Source organism: Pristiophorus japonicus, chromosome 3, assembly GCF_044704955.1.
Source record: "Pristiophorus japonicus isolate sPriJap1 chromosome 3, sPriJap1.hap1, whole genome shotgun sequence".
In the NCBI taxonomy this organism is placed as follows: Eukaryota; Metazoa; Chordata; class Chondrichthyes; family Pristiophoridae; genus Pristiophorus; species Pristiophorus japonicus.
In genome coordinates, this window is record NC_091979.1 from 225,874,545 (window position 1) to 225,896,248 (window position 21,704).

The 21,704-nt window shown below is 44.7% G+C and overlaps 1 protein-coding gene across 1 annotated transcript in view; it reads left to right on the forward strand.

The window, feature by feature from the left end:
• herc4 (HECT and RLD domain containing E3 ubiquitin protein ligase 4) overlaps positions 1 to 21,704 on the forward strand; it is a 267,220-nt gene that overhangs the window by 212,683 nt on the left and 32,833 nt on the right. The window contains exons 18-19 of the mRNA XM_070876338.1: positions 13,324 to 13,467; positions 14,930 to 15,096. Coding sequence (XP_070732439.1) covers positions 13,324 to 13,467; positions 14,930 to 15,096 — 311 coding nt within the window. The remainder of the gene's footprint in view (positions 1 to 13,323; positions 13,468 to 14,929; positions 15,097 to 21,704) is intronic.

Here is a 21,704-nt window from a genome sequence, read left to right on the forward strand (position 1 = left end):
GCATGACGCTGCTAGTTACAGGCAGCGCAAAGGTAAGCATGAAAGTGACCCCACTGCCAGCAGCAGCCAGCGTTTTATTGCCATTTAATGGTGCTGCAGAGTGGAGCTGGGGGCACAAATCTTTAGCCCTCTGTTCTGTGCTGCTCAATGGGTGTCTGCAAAGCCAGTTGGGTGGTAGGATTCATAAGCCAGATGAGCTTGCATCATCTTGAGCAATGAGAGTAGTATGAACTTGTAACCCAGTCACTTCCGTTCTATCTTCTTTCACTTTGTCTTTTGAATCACAAAACAACTCCAGAGGGCTCATGTCCATGCTGAACCTCGACTCGTCATTGGCCACCACCTCGTTACCCTTTCTTACCCATGACATGTGACTCAACTTATGGTCCTTTCTCAAACTTACCAAGAATACGCAAATTATTGTCTGAAATGTTGCCTGCTTCAAGAGGGATGTTGAGGTGAACATTGCAGTTCTATAGGACTGATTTTATTTTCACCCTCATGGTCTTTACACAGCGATCACGTGGTTATTGCTATGCATATTCTTGCAATGAAAGTAATTTGGAGAATGGGGATCAAGTTTTCCTGTTGATCATAAATACTTGCGGAAATTACCTCAGGAAATGTTGACCCTGATTTTGCGGTGAACAGCGAAAGAATGCCGCTCGCCGTTCATTACGCTTACAGCTGCCCACAGACTTTGCACGAGCTTTTGAGCAGCAACTTACAGTTATCAAAGAACCTTTTCAGCGCACTATTCTCTACAGGGGATCTGTGGCAAGTGTGAACAGAGCAAGCAACAGCGTGTTTCTTCAACCAATCAGATCGAAGAATCCTTACTGAGATTTGCAGTCTAAGCCAGGAGGTGTCAGTTAGAATATTTAATTCAATGTGAAATAATGTACAGAAAGTAAAATAAAGAGAGAGACAAAGAAAAACTTAAAAACATTTATTTAACATTTTAATTTTTTAAAATATCCAACAGATTCCACCCTTGTAAAATTACATTTTCTGGGGCAGAGAGGTTTTATGACAGTAATTAAGATTTAATTAAGACATTTTTAAAAATTCACTTACACCTGAAAGCACCAGCCCTAACTTTTTCTGGCGTGTTTAGTGATAACTTCAGGTTCTTCATGTATTTTAATGCCGAATCTATTGACGAGGTACCGGTGTAGCGAAGCTTGTGGAGGAGCATGGCAAATTTCACAGCAGCTTCCAGAATTCCGTGTTTTACTGCGCATGTGCGAACACCAGAAGTTTCTGTCCAGTAGCGCTGATAACTTCACCGTTATTTCTGTTGCAAAATCCAGGCCATTATTTATGCAAGATAAGGATGCCAAGAGGTGGCTTTTTTTTTAGATTAAAAACTTGAAATAATTTACATTCTTAATGGGCTATAATACAAAAAATAACCTTACATGGCCCTTTTCTGCTTAACAACAAGTAATTCGTATTTTATTCACCCACAGCAACTGGACAACAAATCTTTTGTAAAAAGTGATTTGTTTTTCAATCCTTACGATAACAATGTGCTTTTTCTCTCCTTTCTTGCTACTATTTTGTTTCTGTATTTCTGTTGTCTTTTTCTTTCATTTAGTGGGTGGGTAGAGTGGAAGGAAGATCTGCAGATCACATTTTCCAGTGATGGGTGTAGGGAAGATATGGCCTTTAGTCCGTGGCTGTTTTCTCTCCTCTCCTTGCTTCCCCATTACCCCTTTTCTTACCAGCTCTTCACTCCCATTGCTTCCTCTACCCCTTTGAACTATTTACTCAACCCATGCATCCTGCTCCTTGCTTCTCTGTTGCCTCCCATACGGTGTACCTTTCCATCCATCTCTACAATCCACCCCCAATTTACGTCACTTGCTTTTCATCCTCCCTGCGATGGGCAGCCAGAAACCATCAGAACCACACTCTCTGAGTCTCCCATTCTCCATATCGACCACAAATCCTAATTCTCTGTATCTCCTATAACTTCCCTGAGCAGCCAAGGACCACCTCATCTTCATGCCCCCCCCCCCACCCCCATTGCCTTCTGTTATGCTAATCACCTTCTCCTGCCCCCAACACACATACACCTATGTCAACTGCCCTACCAACATATCCACTTCCTCTGTCCCATTTTACCTCCTTTCTTACTATACAGTACAAAGGCACACGAGGCCCATACTTGAGAGAAGGTCACTCTGTGACCAGTAACCTTTATTCCAGCACTGAAGTGATGAAGGTGGGTGGAGCTTCCCCTTTTATACCTGAAAGTCCAGGTTAGGAGTGTCTCCCACAAGTTCACCACCTAGTGGTCAGTGTTCTCACGGTGTACAACTTGGGTCAGTTTATACATGGATTACAATGACAGTTGAATACATGACATCACCTCTTTCCCCCCCCCCCCCAACCCCCCACCCATGTCTTATTGGGATCACAGGTTAAGTCTCCCTGGTGGTTTACGGTCCCTTGTAGAGCGCCTGGGTTGGCGCTGGCCTGAATGTCTGCTGTTTGCGGTGCCTCAGGCCTGTCCGGACTGCCTACAGTGACTGGGCTCTCCTCCACTTGGTTCCGGTGTTCGGTCACCTGTGGTGGACTGAACTCTACATCGTATTCTCCCTCTGCTTCTTCTATGGGGTTGCTGAACCTGCTTTTTGTTTGATCCACGTGTTTGCAGCAAATTTGTCCATTGGTAAGTTTAACTACCAGAATCCTATTCCTCTCTTTGGCAATCACAGTGCCTGCGAGCCATTTGGGCCCTGCAACGTAGTTGAGGACAAAGACAGGGTCATTTACATCAATACATCGCCCTCGCATTCCCGTCATGGTCGTCACATTGTGACCGGCGCCTGCTCTCAACAATTTCTTTCATGGTGGGGTGTATGAGGGATAACCTGGTTTTGAGCGTCCTTTTCATTAGCAGCTCTGTGGGTGGAACCCCTGTTAGCGAGTGTGGTTGGGATCTATTGGCCAACAGGAGGCGTGATAAGCGGCTTTGTAGGGAACCCCCTTGGATTCTGAGCATCCCCTGTTTGATTATCTGCACTGCTCGTTCTGCCTGGCCGTTTGAGGCCGGCTTGAACGGTGCCATTCTGACATGGTTGATACCATTTCCTGCCATAGAGTCCTGGAACTCGATGCTTGTAAAGCACGGGCCATTGTCACTGACCAAGACGTCCGGTAGACCATGGGCGGCGAACATTGCCCGTAGACTTTCTGCCGTGGCAGAGGATGTGCTTGAATTGAGAATGTCACACTCGATCCATTTGGAGTAGGCGTATACTACAACCAAAAACATTTTTCCCATGAAAGGAACTGCGTAGTCCACATGGATGCGTGACCATGGCTTGGCGGGCCAGGACCAGGGGCTAAGGGGGGCTTCCCTGGGCGCATTGCCCAGTTGGGCACACGTTGCACCTGCGAACACAAAGTTCCAGGTCTGCATCTATCACTGGCCAACAAACGTGTGACCTGGTAATTGTCTTCATCATGACAATGCCCGGGTGCTCCTTGGGGAATTCTCGGATAGACGCCTCTCTGCCCATCTGGGGCATGACTACTCGGTTCCCCCATAGTAGGCAATCGGCCTGAATCGAGAGTTCATCCTTGCGCCTGTGAAATGGTTTAAATTCCTCAGGGCATGCCCCGTACGTGGCTGCCAAGTCCCCATTCAGGACACATTTCTTGACTAAAGACAGTAGCGGGTCTCTATTAGTCCAGACTTTGATCTGACGGGCTGTCACGGGTGAGCCTTCACTTTCGAAAGCTTCAACAGCCATGACCACCTCAGCCGCATGCTCAGTTGTCCCCTCGGTGGTGGCTAGTGAGAGCCTGCTGAGTGCATCGGCGCAGTTTTCAGTGCCCGGTCTGTGCCGAACTGTATAGTCATAGGCGGCAAACGTGAGTACCCACCTCTGTATGCGGGCCGACGCATTTGCATTTATGGCCTTGTTGTCGGCCAAAAGGGACGTTAGGGGTTTGTGATCTGTCTCCAGCTCAAATTTCCTGCCAAACAGGTACTGGTGCATTTTTTTTTTTTTTACTGCATATACACATGCAAACACTTGCTTTTCTACCATCCCGTAGCCCCTTTCTGCCTGGGACAGACTTCTGGAGGCAAAGGCAACCGGCTGTAACTGACCCTTGGCGTTAGCATGCTGCAACATGCACCCGATCCCATAGGACGACACATCGCACATAAAACAAGTTTCCTACTTGGATCATATAGTGTTGGAGCATAACAAATAGCGTGCTCTATCAAAAGGCCTTTTCTGGCTGTCCCCCCAGATCCATTCGCGACCTTTGCGTAGGAGCACGTGTAGCGGCTCTAACAGCGTGCTCAATTTGGGAAGAAAGTTACCAAAATAGTTCAGGAGCCCCAGGAACGAACGCAGCTCCGTCGTGCTCTCTGGATCGCTTCCGTTTTGGATGCAGTAAGTCTGATCCTGTCTGCTGCTACCCTCATCCCCAGGAATTCTACCTCTGGAGCTAGGAAGATGCACTTCACCTTTTTTAATCGCAGACATACCCTGTCTAGTCTGCGTAGCACCTCCTCCAGATTGTGGAGGTGTTCTTCCATATCGCAACCCGTGATGAGGATGACGTCTTGAAAAACCACCGTCCTTGGAATCGACTTGAGACTTTCCATGTTTCATTGAAAGATCGCGGCGGCCGAGCGAATCCCGAACGGACATCTGTTGTACTCAAACAACTCCTTGTGTGTCGTGATGGTGGTCAGCTTCTTCGACTCAGTCGCCAGCTCTTGGGTCATGTAAGCTGAGGTCAGGTCCAATTTTGAAAAAAGTTTGCCACCGGATAGCGTCGCAAAGAGGTCCCCCGCTCTCTGTAGCGGGTACTGGTCTTGGAGTGACACCCGATTGATGGTGGCCTTGTAATCACTACATATCCTGACTGACCCATCCGCCTTGAGCACCGGCACAATCGGGCTCGCCCAGTCACTGAATTCGACTGGCGAGATGATGCCTTCCCTCAGCAGGCGGTCCAATTCGCCTTCTATCTTTTCCCGCATCACGTACGGCACCGCTCTGGCCTTGTGGTGTACTGGCCTGGCTTCTGGGTTTATGTGAATCACTACCTTGGTCCCCATGAAAGTGCCAATGCCGGGTTGAAATAGTGAGTCAAATTTGTCCAGGACCTGTGAGCATGATATTCACTCCACAAAAGAAGTTGCATTGACATCGGCCCATTTCCAGTTCATGGCAGCAAGCCAACTCCTCCCCAGCAGTGCGGGACCGTCCCCCGGGACAATCCAGAGTGGCAACCTGTTCTCCGAATCTTTGTGGGTCACGACTACCGTGGCGCTGCCGAGCACCGAAATGATCTCCTTTGTATATGTCCGTAGCTGTGCGTCAATCAGCAATAATTTTGGCCGCCTGGCCTTTGACGCCCACAACTTGTCGAACTGTTTGATACTCATCAGGGACTGGCTGGCCCCTGTGTCTAGCTCCATTGATACTGGGATGCCATTGAGGAGCACTTTCATCATTATCGGTGGCGTCCTGGTATATGAACTGTATATGTGCTCCACATGAACTCGCTGAACTTCAGCTTCCAGCGATTTCCCCCAGTGTCCATTTGGCCTCGTAGGGCTTACATCGGGCCCGTCCTCCTCGTACATCAACCTGGCTGCAGGCTTCCTGCACATACGCGCCAAGTGACCGCTGACGTTGTAGTTTCTGCAGGTACATTGCTAATATCTGCAAGCTCTGGCTGGTTGTTTGCCTCCACACCTCCAACATGACGTTGAAAACAAAAGGTCCATTACCAGTCGATCACCTCTGACTGTCTCTGTAACTGTCCTTAAACGCACCATTGACAGGTGTTGATGGCCCCATTACTGGCCGCATTGTCCCTTGTGATGGCATGAATCGCCGTTCAGCTAGCCATTGTCTCTGTTGAATTCCCCCTTTGGATTCGACTACATGGTTGGGCATGTCCGAATCCCCTTGTCTGCCTGAAGAACTGTGTGCCGCGTTAACAATGTTGACCCTCTGTCCATTTGCTGCATTTAAACCAAGATTTTTGTCAAACATCATTCTGGTCTCTTCCTCTCCTGAGATAAATGTCTGGACCAGCAAAGCCACCGTTTCCAGGGTCAAATCTTTGGTCTCAATCAGTTTCCTGAAAACCCCAGCGTGCCCGATGCCCGCAGTAAAAAAAAGTCTCGCAGCCTCTCCGCTCTGCATGCATCTAGGAACTTACATAGGCTTGCCAGTCACCGGAGGTCTGCCACGAAGTCTGGAACGCTTTGCCTTTCTCGCTGCCGGTACGTGTAAAGCCGATGTCTCCCCATGTGCTTGCTGCTTGCCGGTTTAAAATGTTCCCTGATCAACTTACTGAGCTCTTCAAAAGTCTTGTCTGCCGGCTTCTCTGGCGCTAGAAGGTCCTTCATCAGGGAGTACGTCCTGGATCCACAAACTGTCAGGAGATGAGCCCTGTGTTTGTCGGCCGAATCCTGTCCCAGCTATTCCTTAGTGACGAAACTTTGCTGTAGTCTCTCAATAAAATCGGCCCAATCATCGCCAACACAGTACCTCTCGTCTGTGCTGCTAGCGGCCATGCTCGCGTGATTTAAATCCCATCCTCGTCGCCAATGATATGTCCTTATTATACAGTATAAATGCAGACGAGGCCCATACTTGAGAGAAGGTCACTCTGTGACCAGTAACCTTTATTCCAGCACTGAAGTGATGAAGATGGGTGGAGCTTCCCCTTTTATACCTGAAAGTCCAGGTTCGGTGCGTCTCCCACAAGTTCACCACCTAGTGGTCAGTGTTCTCACGGTGTACAACTTAAGTCAGTTTATACATGGATTACATTGACAGTTGAATACATGACACTCCTGACATCCCCTGACTTCAAACCCTTGTCCTTCAATGACAGCTCCAACTATATGTACTCGATGCAAGATTTTTAATGTATTAAATGTAATATATAAAAGGTTTTACATACCCCGAATGGCCTCCTTTTACATAACATAAGAATTTGGAACAGGAGTAGGCCATCTAGCCCCTCGAGCCTGCTCCGCCATTCAAAAAGATCATGGCTGATCTTGACGTGGACTCAGCTCCACTTACCCGCCCGCTCCCCATAACCTTTAATTCCCTTATTGGTTAAAAATCTATCTATCTGTGATTTGAATACATTCAATGAGCTGGCCTCAACTGCTTCCTTGGGCAGAGAATTCCACAGATTCACAACTCTGGGAGAAGAAATTCTTTCTCAACTCTGTTTTAAATTGGTTCCTCCGTATTTTGAGGCTGTGCCCCCGAGTTCTAGTCTCTCCGACCAGTGGAAACAACCTCTCTGCCTCTATCTTGTCTATCCCTTTCATTATTTTAAATGTTTCTATAAGATCACCCCTCATCCTTCTGAACTCCGAGTAAAGACCCAGTCTACTCAATCTATCATCATAAGATAACCCCCTCATCTCCGGAATAAGCCTCGTGAATCGTCTCTGTACCCCCTCCAAGGCTAGTATATCCTTCCTTGAGTAAGATGACCAAAACTGCATGCAGTATTACAGGTGCGGCCTCACCAATACCCTGTACAGTTGCAGCAGGACCTCCCTGCTTTTGTACTCCATCCCTCTCGCAATGAAGGCCAACATTCCATTTGCCTTCCTGATTACCTGCTGCACCTGCAAACTAACTTTTTGGGATTCATGCACAAGGATCCAAAAAGAGTTTCATGCACAAGGACCCCCAGGTCCCTCTGCACCGCAGCATGTTGTAATTTCTCCCCATTCAAATAATATTCCCTTTTACTGTTTTTTTTTTCAAAGTGGATGACCTCACATTTTCCGACATTGAATTCCATCTGCTAAACTTTAGCCCATTCGCTTAACCTATCTAAATCTCTGCAGCCTCTCTGTGTCCTCTACACAACCCGCTTTCCCACTAATCTTTGTGTCATCTGCAAATTTTGTTACACTACACTCTGTTCCCTCTTCCAGGTCATCTATGTATATTGTAAACAGTTGTGGTCCCAGCACTGATCCCTGTGGCACACCACTAACCACCGATTTCCAACCCGAAAAGGACCCATTTATCCCGACTCTCTGCTTTCTGTTAGCCAGCCAATTCTCGATCCATGCTAATACATTTCCTCTGACTCCGCGTACCTTTATCTTCTGCAGTAACCTTTTGTGTGGCACCTTATCGAATGCCTTTTGGAAATCCAAATACACCACATCCATCGGTACACCTCTATCCACCATGCTCGTTATATCCTCAAAGAATTCCAGTCAATTAGTTAAACATGATTTCCCTGTCATGAATCCATGTTGCATCTGCTATAACTTCCGCCATCTCTTTTAATATCCTGGGATGCATTTCATCAGGACCAGGGGACTTGTCTACCTTGAGTCCCATTAGCCTGTCCAGCACTACCCCCCCCCCCTAGTGATAGTGATTGTCTCAAGGTCCTCCCTTCCCACATTCCTGTGACCAGCAATTTCTGGCATGGTTTTTGTGTCTTCCACTGTGAAGACCGAAGCAAAATAATTGTTTAAGGTCTCAGCCATTTCCACATTTCCCATTATTAAATCCCCCTTCTCATCTTCTAAGGGACCACCATTTACTTTCGTCACTCATTTCCGTTTTATATATTGGTAAAAGCTTTTACTATCTGTTTTTATGTTTTGTGCAAGTTTACTTTCGTAATCTATCTTTCCTTTCTTTATTGCTTTCTTAGTCATTCTTTGCTGTCGTTTTAAAATTTTCCCAATCTTCTAGTTTCCCACTAACCTTGGCTACCTTAAATGCATTGGTTTTTAATTTGATACTCTCCTTTATTTCATTGGTTATCCACGGCTGGTTATCCCTTCTCGTAACGCCCTTTTTCACTGGAATATGTGCTGTAGTATTCTATATTGTGTGCACTTCCTGTACATTTTCTTTCTATTTTGTGTAACCTTATTTAGAAACATAGAAACATAGAAAATAGGTGCAGGAGCAGGCCATTCAGCCCTTCTAGCCTGCACCGCCATTCAACGAGTTCATGGCTGAACATGAAACTTCAGTACCCACTTCCTGCTTTCACGCCATACCCCTTGATCCCCCAAGTAGTAAGGACTTCATCTAACTCCCTTTTGAATATATTTAGTGAATTGGCCTCAACTACTTCCTGTGGTAGAGAATTCCACAGGTTCACCACTCTCTGGGTGAAGAAGTTTCTCCTCATCTCGGTCCTAAATGGCTTACCCCTTATCCTTAGACTGTGACCCCTGGTTCTGGACTTCCCCAACATTGGGAACATTCTTCCTGCATCCAACCTGTCCAAACCCGTCAGAATTTTAAACGTTTCTATGAGGTCCCCTCTCACTCTTCTGAACTCCAGTGAATACAAGCCCAGTTGATCCAGTCTTTCTTGATAGGTCAGTCCCACCATCCCGGGAATCAGTCTGGTGAATCTTCGCTGCACTCCCTCAATAGCAAGTATGTCCTTCCTCAAGTTAGGAGACCAAAACTGTACACAATACTCCAGGTGTGGCCTCACCAAGGCCCTGTACAACTGTAGCAACACCTCCCTGCCCCTGTACTCAAATCCCCTCGCTATGAAGGCCAACATGCCATTTGCTTTCTTAACCGCCTGCTGTACCTGCATGCCAACCTTCAATGACTGATGTACCATGACACCCAGGTCTCGTTGCACCTTCCCTTTTCCTAATCTGTCACCATTCAGATAATAGTCTGTCTCTCTGTTTTTACCACCAAAGTGGATAACCTCACATTTATCCACATTATACTTCATCTGCCACGCATTTGCCCACTCACCTAACCTATCCAAGTCACTCTGCAGCCTCATAGCATCCTCCTCGCAGCTCACACTGCCACCCAACTTAGTGTCATCCGCAAATTTGGAGATACTACATTTAATCCCCTCGTCTAAATCATTAATGTACAGTGTAAACAGCTGGGGCCCCAGCACAGAACCCTGCGGTACCCCACTAGTCACTGCCTGCCATTCCGAAAAGTACCCATTTACTCCTACTCTTTGCTTCCTGTCTGACAACCAGTTCTCAATCCACGTCAGCACACTACCCCCAATCCCATGTGCTTTAACTTTGCACATTAATCTCCTGTGTGGGACCTTGTCGAAAGCCTTCTGAAAGTCCAAATATACCACATCAACTGGTACTCCTTTGTCCACTTTATTGGAAACATCCTCAAAAAATTCCAGAAGATTTGTCAAGCATGATCTCCCTTTCACAAATCCATGCTGACTTGGACCTATCATGTCACCATTTTCCAAATGCGCTGCTATGACATCCTTAATAATTGATTCCATCATTTTACCCACTACTGAGGTCAGGCTGACCGGTCTATAATTCCCTGCTTTCTCTCTCCCTCCTTTTTTAAAAAGTGGGGTTACATTGGCTACCCTCCACTCGATAGGAACTGATCCAGAGTCAATGGAATGTTGGAAAATGACTGTCAATGCATCCGCTATTTCCCTTATACCTGCCTATCACCACATATGTCACACCCATCTCACACAATAAATCACTATTTTACCATCTCTTTTACAACCTTTTTAAAATACTGCTACTGGCTTATTCTTCGCATGTATCTGATTTTTGTTTTCGTCTCATTTCAGTTCCACTGTGGGGGGATAAAATTGACCACCATTCTTCCTCATTAACTGAAATTCCTAATGTCCAAAAGAAAGTTACAAACAAAATGAAACATTTTTTTAAAATCGCAATAATGTACCCATTGAATTGCCTTTTGTTTTTACTAAAAGATCTTTACCTCCCAAAAGCTTAGATTGCTAATTTTGCCCAGAGTCTTGACACCAATGTTTCCCCCTAATTTTTTTTCTTGGTGGGGAGGGAGGGGTGGTGGAGGGGAGGTTGCGCGGTCCCTTTAATGGGCTGTGCGGCCCATGCAAATTTGCACATTTGAAAAGCCGGTCCCGGGCTGCGCGGAACTGACTGACAGCTGCACAACCGTGCAGCTTAGAGGGATCATTGCTTGGCACTTAGTTCAAGGTAGATCCTGCACTCCGACCATATGTTTACAGTTTTCCAGAAAATATCAGTAGCATTTAATCAGCCCAACTACTCAAATGTTTTGCTTACATTTGATGCACTATTTGTTTGGCTATGTTTCAACATAAGAAAAGCTAGAAGAAAAACATGTTTAAAGAATAGATGCTGTGCAAGTGTGCGGAAAAAGTCCAATTCAAGCATGTCAGACTGCTGATTAAATAAGTGTTGTAGTTTTGGTTTATGTTTGAATTATAAAAATCAAATTTTATCTGTCCATAAACAATATTTCAGCTTGTGAAAATGATTTTACTACTAAGTGGACAATGGATTTGAGTAGGTTTTCAACTGAACATTTAAATAAAAGCTTTAATTGTTTACTTTAGAAATCATGTCAAACTGAGGTGGACAATAAGAAAGAGGCAGCCAGAAGGCAGTGTCCATGTCCAAATTTGAGTTCAGTTTTCCCAGTGAATTGAATTATGAAAATAACAGACATAAAGGCTGGAATTTTCCTTGGGGCGGCGGGGGGCCTCCGAGGCAGACGGGAGTCCGGGTTTCCAGCAGGCCCTACCAGCTTTAACGACCGAGCCTGATTTGATTGTGAGGCCTCAGATTATTGCCCACAGCCAGCTTGAGAAGGCCTCATCCTCATTGTTGGGGTGGGGGGGGGGGTGTCTCTGCTCGCAGGGGACTGGCGGGTATTGGCAGGACCCTGGATCTAGGAGGTAGGTACAAAGCCACTTGCCTCCTGGATGCAGCAGTCTCCGCCTCTGTTTGACTGCTGCCGGGTTTCACAAATTGTGTGAAACCTATCCCCATGCAGTTAAACACAAAATGGAGCGGGAAAAAGAGGCTTCCAGCCTCATTACAATATTTAAATTTAGGTAACACCCCCTGGGAGCGGGTTGGACCCCCGTCCCTCCTACAGTTAAATCAGAAGTGAGTGGGTTGGATGCGGGATCAGGTCGGGAATCCCATTTTTAACACTAACTACCCCAACACTTCAAACCCACCTGTTTTTTCTCGGGGAAAATTCTGGCCAAAATCTCTCATTAGCATCACACTTTGTAGATAAGTTATAAAATGTAAGCATTCTGTTTAGTGACAAGGTGTGAGAGAGGGGTAGACAACAACTTGTATTTATATAGTGTGTCTAACAGAAAATGACTCAAAATGCTTTACAGACTTGAGGAAGAATTATGGAAAGGTATTGGATGCTGAGCCATGAGGGAGCGATATGGGGGGTTGACAAAAGTTGTTGAAAATTTGGGTTTTGAGAAGATCTTTATGGTTGAGAGAGGAGGACGAGGTTTAGGAAGTAAAACTTTGAGAGAAGTGGCAGGGGTTTTGGAGATTTGACGCAGCGGAAGGGTTTGCCAATCACAAAACTCTGAATTCAGTAATTGTAGAGCTGTTTCACCAACTTACAAATCAGTGGTGCTGGACTCAGGACCACGAAGCCTTCCCTCACTGCTGATAGGTCTTAGGGATCCACTAAAGAGCCAAACCCCATATGTCACTGCCCTGAGCTCCCCAACTTTGGCCAAACCTTGATCCCTCTCCTCAGTGATGCTATATCATAGGATCCAACCCCAATCTGGCAAAACCCCAGAACCATCCTAACCTATTTCTCTCTCTTTCCCCCCCACCCCCCCGCAAAAAAATAGCATTGCTTCCAATGCTACCAAAATGCCAGAGCACCTAAACCCCCTCCTCCTGCATTGCTATCCAAGTACCTAGTTCCAGTTTGTACATCTTACATACCATCTCAGGTATGCTCAGCTTTAAAAAAAAATGGCAAAGGATTAAAAGTTAACTACATGTATAAAGGATACTCATTTATAATTTTCTCAGAATAAAGGACAGAATTATAGAATTTGATCCTCAAAGTATTGGTAAAATCCCAGAATTCCATGTATGAAAACTAGTATTTGATTTAGTCACTGTAAATCGGGGCCCTGATAGCTTGCCATGCATGACATAACACTGTAATAAAAATGTAACCTCTGACTTACTGTGAGCAACACCACAGGAGATGTGCTAATCTGTCTATATTCATTTGTTTAAATTTACATGAATTGTTCTCGAGTCTGAGGAGAATTTTGGTGGCAACCCAAGAGACTTAAATAAGTGACCAAAATGTTTTGAGTACAGAAGTAGTTGAAAAGCATTGCATTAATGGAGAGAAGTGTGATTTTATATCATGGAGAGAATTTTTCCACTTGGACAAGATTGCCAATTTGTTTTGTATCAAGTGATAACTTCTGAAGTATTTGCAGAGGTACTAGATCAAACTGATCTCCATCTCTTTTCACATTTAGGTCATTTTTGTTGGAGAAGAGGCTGTGGACGCTGGGGGTGTCCGGAAGGAGTTTTTCCTCTTGATTATGAGAGATTTATTAGATCCTAAATATGGCATGTTTCAGTACTATGAGGAATCTAGGCTCATCTGGTTTTTATATCAGGTATGGAAGTTAAAATCAATTATGGTATATATTTGTGTCTTGTCTACCTCTAAGATCACCCATTGCTTCCTTTCAAGGTTAAAAAGCCCAAGTTCCTCCAGTCTGTCCTTATTTCTCACATCTCTGAACTGGATACAGTATAGTGTGACTGGGATAGTGGAAGATTGAGGATGACTTCCTCTGACTTGTATTCTACTGTTTTGGCAATATAGTTCAATATTCTCTTTGCTTTTAATTGTTCAGCAGTAGTTGGACATGGTGAGTATTGAGTATTAAAGACCCCTAGATCGCTTTCAGCTTCACCTGACCCACATTTGGCCCATTTTTTCCTACGTGTAAAACTTTACACTAATCTTAATTATTAAATTTAATGCACCATTGCTCTGCCCACTTAGATTACTTACAGGGTGCCAGCTGTGCCTCAGTGTTAGCACTCTCATCTCTGAGTCAGAGGTCATGGATACAAGCCCCACTCCAAAGACTTGAGCACACAATCTTGGCTGACACTTTCATGCAGTTCACGAGGAAGTGCTGCACTGTCGGAGGTGCCATTTTTTGGATGAAATATTAAACCGAGGACCCATCTGCCCTCTTGGGTGGATGTAAAAAAATCTAATGCCACTTTTCGAAGAAGAAGAGAGTTATCCCAGTGTCCTAGCCAATATTTATCCCTCAACCCACATCACTATAGTTAATTATTTGGTCATTCTCATATTGCTGAGTGTGGGACTTTGCTGTGTGCAAATTGGCTACTGTTTACCTACATTACTACAGCAACAACTACACTTCGAAAGGGCTTCATTAGTTGTAAAGTACTTTGGGATGTCTTATGGTTGTGAAATGTGCTATATAAACACACACTCTCTCTTGCATATTTTTCCAATTCAATTTTATTTCTTGAGCTTCCTTTCTTTACTTCTGTGCAATGTTCCAGTTCTAATGTCTCCTCTCTACTGGTAACTACTTCTTTAATGTCCATGACTAGGGATGTTAATTGACTCCCCTAGAAATTTTGTGCTTTGTAAAAATGGGTTGATGCAAATCTGAAGGTGATTGATCTAATAAAACCCACTGCCAGCTCAGTACTAGGAGTATTGGGCCAGTACGGAATGTTTTTTGGCTTGACTGCTTTTCGGTCTTGGATAGCCAATGGAGTAGCTCCCTGATGTCTCGAGTACTGTTGTATTCCTCTGAACTTTTGTAAGTCTTACATGAAGTTGATGTTAAAGTGAGGTTCCAACAAATAATTGGAGAATATGATTATCTCCTGAATAGCATCTCTTTGGTGATCCCATCATTGATATATCATTCAGATATATATGTTTGTTTTGCTGCATTCCATTTGATTTAATTTCTTAATATAAACTTAAAAATTTATGAATCTCATAGCATAGTGGTATTCAGTCAAGGAATTGAGAGAACAATAAGCGTTACAATGAATGTTTCTATTTGTTATCTTTAGACCTTTGAAGAAGTTGATTTATTTCATTTGATTGGTGTCGTCTGTGGTCTTGCAATCTACAACTTTACAATTGTTGACCTGCATTTTCCATTAGCTTTGTATAAGAAACTGCTAAAACAGAAACCTACTTTAGATGACCTGAAGGAATTGACGCCCATCGTTGGCAGGTTAGTTAATGTGACTCCTTTTTTTAAAAAAAAGATTCGTTCACACACAGCAGGAATATGTCTGTCACGTGGTTAGGCACAACCCTAAAATTTGAGTCATGATATCACCATTGGCTCTCATGTCATATCATCATCATCATGGGCAATCCCTCGGAATTGAGGAAGACTTGCTTTCACTCCTGAAGTGAGTTCTTTGGTGGCTGAACAGTCCAATAAGAGAGCCACAGACTCTGTCACAGGTGGGACAGATAGTCGTTGAGGGAAGGGGTGGGTGGGACTGGTTTGTTGCATGCTCTTTCCGCTGCCTGCGCTTGATTTCTGCACGCTCTCAGCGTTGAGACTCGAGGTGCTCAGCACCCTTCCGGATGCACTTTCTCCACTTAGGGCGGTCTTTGGCCAGGGACTCCCAGGTGTCAGTGGGGATGTCGCACTTTATCAAGGAGGCTTTGAGGGTGTTCTTGTAATGTTTCCACTGCCCACCTTTGGCTCGTTTATCGTGAAGGAGCTCCGCGTAGAGCACTTGCTTTGGGAGTCTCGTGTCTGGCATGCGAACTATGTGGCCTACCCAGTGGAGCTGATCGAGTGTGGTCAGTGCTTCAATTTCATATAAAACCCTCAGGCTCTGTACAAGAGTACCAACTGTTTCCACACTCTTTTCCCACCCCACCCCCATCCCATCAGTTCTGAGACAGTTATGTTTTTCTAGTATTGGATTTTCCAAACGTTAGAACCGGGTTCTGTAGTTCGTAGGTATTTTGTAAGTAGGATGAGTGTAGCTTTTTGTGCTTGCTCTTATTCCAGTAGTGTTTAGCTGTTTAATCAGTCATCATGTTTTCCTTCAGGTCTTAAACTTCTTCCATCTCAGTGGGGGCCAACTCCATTTTGCTGTATTTTGAGGAAGCCTCAAAACAAATTCTACTGCCTTCAGGTTATCGATTGATTTTACTCAAAGTATCTAATGCAAGTGCACAGCCCTCATACTATGAACAGGCTAAGAAAGCAAAGGCTTTCCTGATGTCTATAAATGTCTGAGGCTCTTGGGCAAGTCAGTGTTTTTTTTTTTGCTGCATCAGAAAGATAATTCCAAAAAATAAGAAAATGAAAGCATACAAAAATAATTGAAACAGTAAGATTGATTTCGGCTGCAATATGCAAGAAAGTGCCTCTGACACTGAGGCAAGATGTGAAAATCATACATCGAGAACAGAAGGAGGCCATGTGTTGGAAAATTACTATTCCTATTGCGAACATACGAACAATGATGGACAGCAAAAGACCCGGTGGTCCATCCAGCCTATCCACACATCCCTCCCAATAGTCCTTTTACCTTTGTTATGAAAGTACTTTCTAAATGCCAAGGTTCCTCTAATAGGCTGGATGTATTCCTAAGCTCCCAGCCAGCTAGCTCAGTCTCCTTTGTTTAATCTATCTTGTTTAGTTGGGGACTCCTTTCCACTCTTGTGTTCATGGAACAACCTCATTTCAGATGATCTCTGTCAACTTCTTTTGCTTAGATGCTCCCTATCCAGAGGGTTCAATAGATTCCTTCCTGGAGGAAATAATGGCACCTCCTACAGATCGGACAGAGACTTTAGGTTACCTTAGGACTTGTGCATCTCAGCTGCAGAAATTGCACAAGCCATAATCTAAATGGTTTCCTACAACTACGTCCTTTTGGGATGATAAAATAATCAAACAATAAAACTAAAATAGTGATTGAATAAAAGCTTTAACTAATAAATAAAGTAAGGTTGATAGAGATGGCAGGGCAGGTGGTGTGTCGTAACTGCAGCATGTTGGAGTTTGTGGCGAACTTCGCGATCCCGAGCAACCACATCTGCAACTCGAGGAACTTCGGCTGAGAGTTGTTGAGTTGGAGTACGAGCTGCAGATATTGCGATGCATCAGGGAGGGGCAGAGTTACCTGGATACTTTATTTCATGAGGCAGTCACACCTTTTAGGTTAAGTAGTACTTTAAAGTTTGTCAGTGGTCAGGAACTGCGAGTCGGGCAGGTATGGGGACCCAGGATGCAGTGATGGAGGAATCTCAGCCCTTGACCTTGTGTAACAGGTACAATGTACTTGCTACCTTTATGGATGAGGAAAAGGACTGCAGGAAGGATGGGCAAACTGTCCACGGCACCGTGGTACAGGGGACCATCCAAGTGGGGGAGTGGGCACGGGAGAGAAAGAAGGAATGTGGTAGTGGTAGGGGACAGTATAGTCAGGGGGATAGATACTGTTCTCTGCAGCCGCGAAAGAGAGTCCCGAAGGCCAGGGTTAAGCATATCTCCTCGCAGCTGGAGAAGAACTTGGAGTGGGAGGTGGAGGATCCAGTTGTCGTCGTCCATGTAAGAACCAACGACATAGGTAGAACTAAGAAGTTCTGCTGAGGGAATTTGAGGAGCTAGGATCTAAATTAATAAGCAGAACCTCAAGGGTAATAATCTCTGCATTACAACCTGAGCCACTCGCAAATTGGCATAGGGTCAAGTAGATCAGAGAGTTAAATGCATGGCTCAAAGAGTGATGTGAGAATAAGGGGTTTCAATTCATGGGGCACTGGCACCAGTACTGGGGAAAAAGAGAGCTATTCTGTTGGAACGGGCTCCAGCTGAACAGAGCTGGAATCAGCGTTCTGGCGAATCGAATAACTAGGGCTGTAGATAGGGCTTTAAATTAAAAAAGGGAGTGGGGGGGAAAGGTCAGTTGAGGGGAAATTTAGAAATCTAAAGAGAAAGGTCAAGGCAATAGAGCAGTGTAGCGATTTGGGTAAAAATAAGCAGAGTGTGACAGGAAGGGACAGAGAGTTTAACTAGCAACGCAGCAGAGAATAAAGTCAAAGCCAAGAATAATGATGAATTTAAATGAAAGGTTCTTTATCTGAATACACGAAGCATTCGTAACAAGATAGACAAGCTAGTGGCACAAATAGAGATAAATGGGTTTGATCTAGTAGCCATTAAAGAGACGTGGTTGCAAGTTGACCAAGGTTGGGAGCTAAATATTCCAGGGTACTTGACGTTTCAAAAAGACAGACAGAATGGAAAAGGATGATATAAGGACTGTAGACTGTGAAAGCGGCGGCCATGGGTCGGTACGGACTGGCCGTTGAGTTTCTGCCGAGGGACCGCCATTTTAGATACTGTCCTCCTTCAATTTTGGAGTGCCGCGTTGTGCACACACCGACCCCTTACCAACTGGCGGCAACCTCTTCCCAAAATTGCCCCGCAGGAAATTGCCCCTTTTGAAAATTGTCCCGCGGGAGCGGTGCTCCCACCGGTCGATGCCACTGACTACTTTTGCTATCGGTACCCTTTCTGTGGCTGGGCGGTGCAGCCACCCTTAAAGGGGGGGGGGGTGGCTCTCCATTTTTTGTTTGTCAGCCAACTGCCAGGTTATGCCCGCGGATTCGGCTGGGCCGCCAACAGGCAGCCTAGCACCCCGTCTTGGTGTTTGCAACTAAAGTGGCTGCAGAGTTCGCAGTGGTCCTCCTTGGATCTGCGGCCGCTCCATCCCTCCCCCACTTGTGGCGGCTACTCCGACCTGACCTCGCTTCTACCCCGATGATAAGACCACTTCTGTTCCGCTCCCATAAAAAACTTCAAGACCTGAATTTCTCCAGATTGTCCACCCCATGCATTGGGGTGAACGAAACCCTTGAAAATGGTAGGTGGGGCGGAGGCAATTTTGGCCCCAAAGGATCTCTGCTCAGGAAGTAGAATCATTGTGGGTAGAGATGAGGAATAACAAGGGGCAAGAAACACTGGTGGGACTAGTATATAAGCCCTCCAACGTAGTTATACCATTGGACAGAATATTAATCAAGAAAAAGTAGGAGCTTAGAACAAAGGTAATGCAATAATCATAGGGACTTTAATCTTCATATAGACTGGACAAATCAAATTGGTAAAAGTAGTCTGGAGGATGAGTTCATGGAATGCATTCGGGACAGTTTTCTAGAACAATATGTCCTGGAATCAACCAGGGAACATGCTATTTTAGATCTTGTATTGTGTAATGAGACAGGGTCAATTAGCAATCTCATAGTAAAGGATCCTCTGGATCATAGACTTTCACATTAAGTTTGAGAGTGACTTGCCTCAGTCCGAAACTAGTCTTAAACTTCAATAAAAGCAATTACAGAGGTATGAGGGGCGAGTTGGCTAAGGTAGATTAGAAAAATATTTAAAGAAATATTTCATAATTCTCAACAAAAATACATTTTGAAACAAAAACTCCACGGGAAAAGTGATCCATCCATGACTAACTAAAGAAGTTAAGGATAGCATTAGATTGAAAGAAGAAGCTTATAATGGTGCGAAAAATAGTAGCAAGCCTGAAGATCGGGAGTGTTTCAGAAACTAGCAAAGGATGACTAAAAAATTGATTAAAAGGGAAAAATAGATTGAGAAAATGAGCAAGAAATACAAAAACAGATTGTAAGAGCTTCTACAAGTATGTAAAAAGGAAGAGTAGCAAAAGTAAACATTGATCCCTTAAAGGCTGCGACAGGATAAATTTTTATGGGGAATAAGGACATGGCAGAAACTTTAAACAAATATTTTGGATCTGTCTTCACAGTAGAAGATACAAAAAGCGTACCAAAAATGGTGGGGAATCAAGGGTCTAATGAGGGTGAGGAACTTAACGTAATTAATATAAGTAGAGAAAAAGTACTAGAGAAACTAATGGGACTAAAAGCCGACAAGTCCCTTGGACCTGACGGCCTACATCCTAGGATTCTAAAAGAAGTGGCTGCAGAGATAGTGGGTGCATTGGTTGTGGTCTTCCAAAATACCCTAGATTCTAGAACGGTTCCAGCGGATTGTAAGCTAGCAAATGGAACACCGCTATTCAAGAAAGGAGGGAAAGAGAAAACGGGGAACTACAGGCCAGTTAGCCTGACATCAGTCATCGGGAAAATGCTGAAATCCATTGTTAAGGAAGTGGTATCAGGGCACTTAGAAAATCATAACATGATTAGGCAGAGTCAACATGGTTTTATGAAAGGGAAATTGTGCTTGACAAATTTATTACAGTTTTTTGAGGATGTAACTAGCAGGGTAGATAAAGGGAAACCAGTAGATGTGATAAGGTGTCACATAAAAGATTGTTGCACATGGGATTGGGGGTAATATAGTAGCATGGATAGAGGATTGATTAACAGACAGAAACAAAGAGTCGGGATAAACAGATGATCTTCAGGTTGGCAGGTTGGATGCTGCAAGGATCAGTGCTGGGGCCTCGGCTATTTACAATCTATATTATGACCTAGATGAAGAGACCGAGTGTAAGGTATCCAAGTTTGCTGACAATACAAAGCTAAGTGGGACAGTAAGCTGTGAGGAGAACATAGAGTCTGCAAAGGGATATAGATAGACTAAGTGAGTGGGCAGTAAGGTGACAGATGGAGTATAATGTCGGGAAATGTGAGATTATTTACTTCGGTAGGAAGAATAGAAAAACAATTTTTTTTAATGGTGAGAAACTTTTAAATGTTGGCGTTAAGAGAGATTTGGGTGTCCTCATGCAAGAAACACAAAGCTAGCAATAAGGAAGGCAAATGGCATGTTGGCCTTTATTGCAAGAGGGTTGGAGTATAAGAATAAGGGAAGTCTTGCTACAATTGTACAGGGTCTTGGTGAGATTACACCTGGAGTACTGCACAGTTTGGTCTCCTTTTCTAAGGAAGGATATACTTGCCTTGGAGGCAAGGTTCACTAGTTTGATTCCTGGGATGAGATGGCTATCCTATGATAATTGTGTAGAATGGGTCTATACTCTCGAGTTTAGAAGAATGAGAGGTAATCTCATTGAAACATACAAGATTCTGAAGGGGATTGACCGGGCAGATGCTGAGAGGTTGGTTCCCCTGGCTGGAGTGTCTGGCACTAGGGGTCATAGTCTCAGGATAAGGGGTAGGCCATTTAAGACTGAGATGAGGAGGAATTTCTTCACTCAAAGGGTTGTGAATCTTTGGAATTCTCTGCCCCAGAGGGCTGTGGATGCTGAGTCTTCGAGTATATTCAAGGCTGAGATAGATAGATTTTTGGACTCTAGGGAAATCAAGGAATATGGAGATCGGGCAGGAAAGTGGAGTTGAGGTCAGTGATCAGCCATGATCTTATTGAATGGCGGAGCAGGCTCGAGGGACCTTTTGAATTTCACTGGATGACACGGGCATTGCGCAGCTCGAGCACCATGTCTGTTAACCTGAGGCAGAAGCTCAGTGGCCATTGTGCGAGGTCATTCATGCAGAGCATGGAAATCGCAATAAATACTCCCACATGACACCTGCTTACTTGCCTAAGAGAAAGGGTCTTGCTGACTCCATTTTGAGCACAGATATAGGTGTGTAGAGTTTGCAAATCTTTTCTGCAACCTCGGAATCCATTCTTCCCACATTGCTAGTAACTATCATACCATTGACAGATTGCTCCTCTGATCTCTACTTGACCTGCCATCTATTACATCAGCATGGGTGCCGCGTATACTGTCTCACCTTGGTCCCCCGATTCGGACCAGGATGAGCCCCAACAGCAGCAGCAACACCACCACCAACCTTCTCCTCAATGACATACTCCACAGGACAGAGAGCATCAGC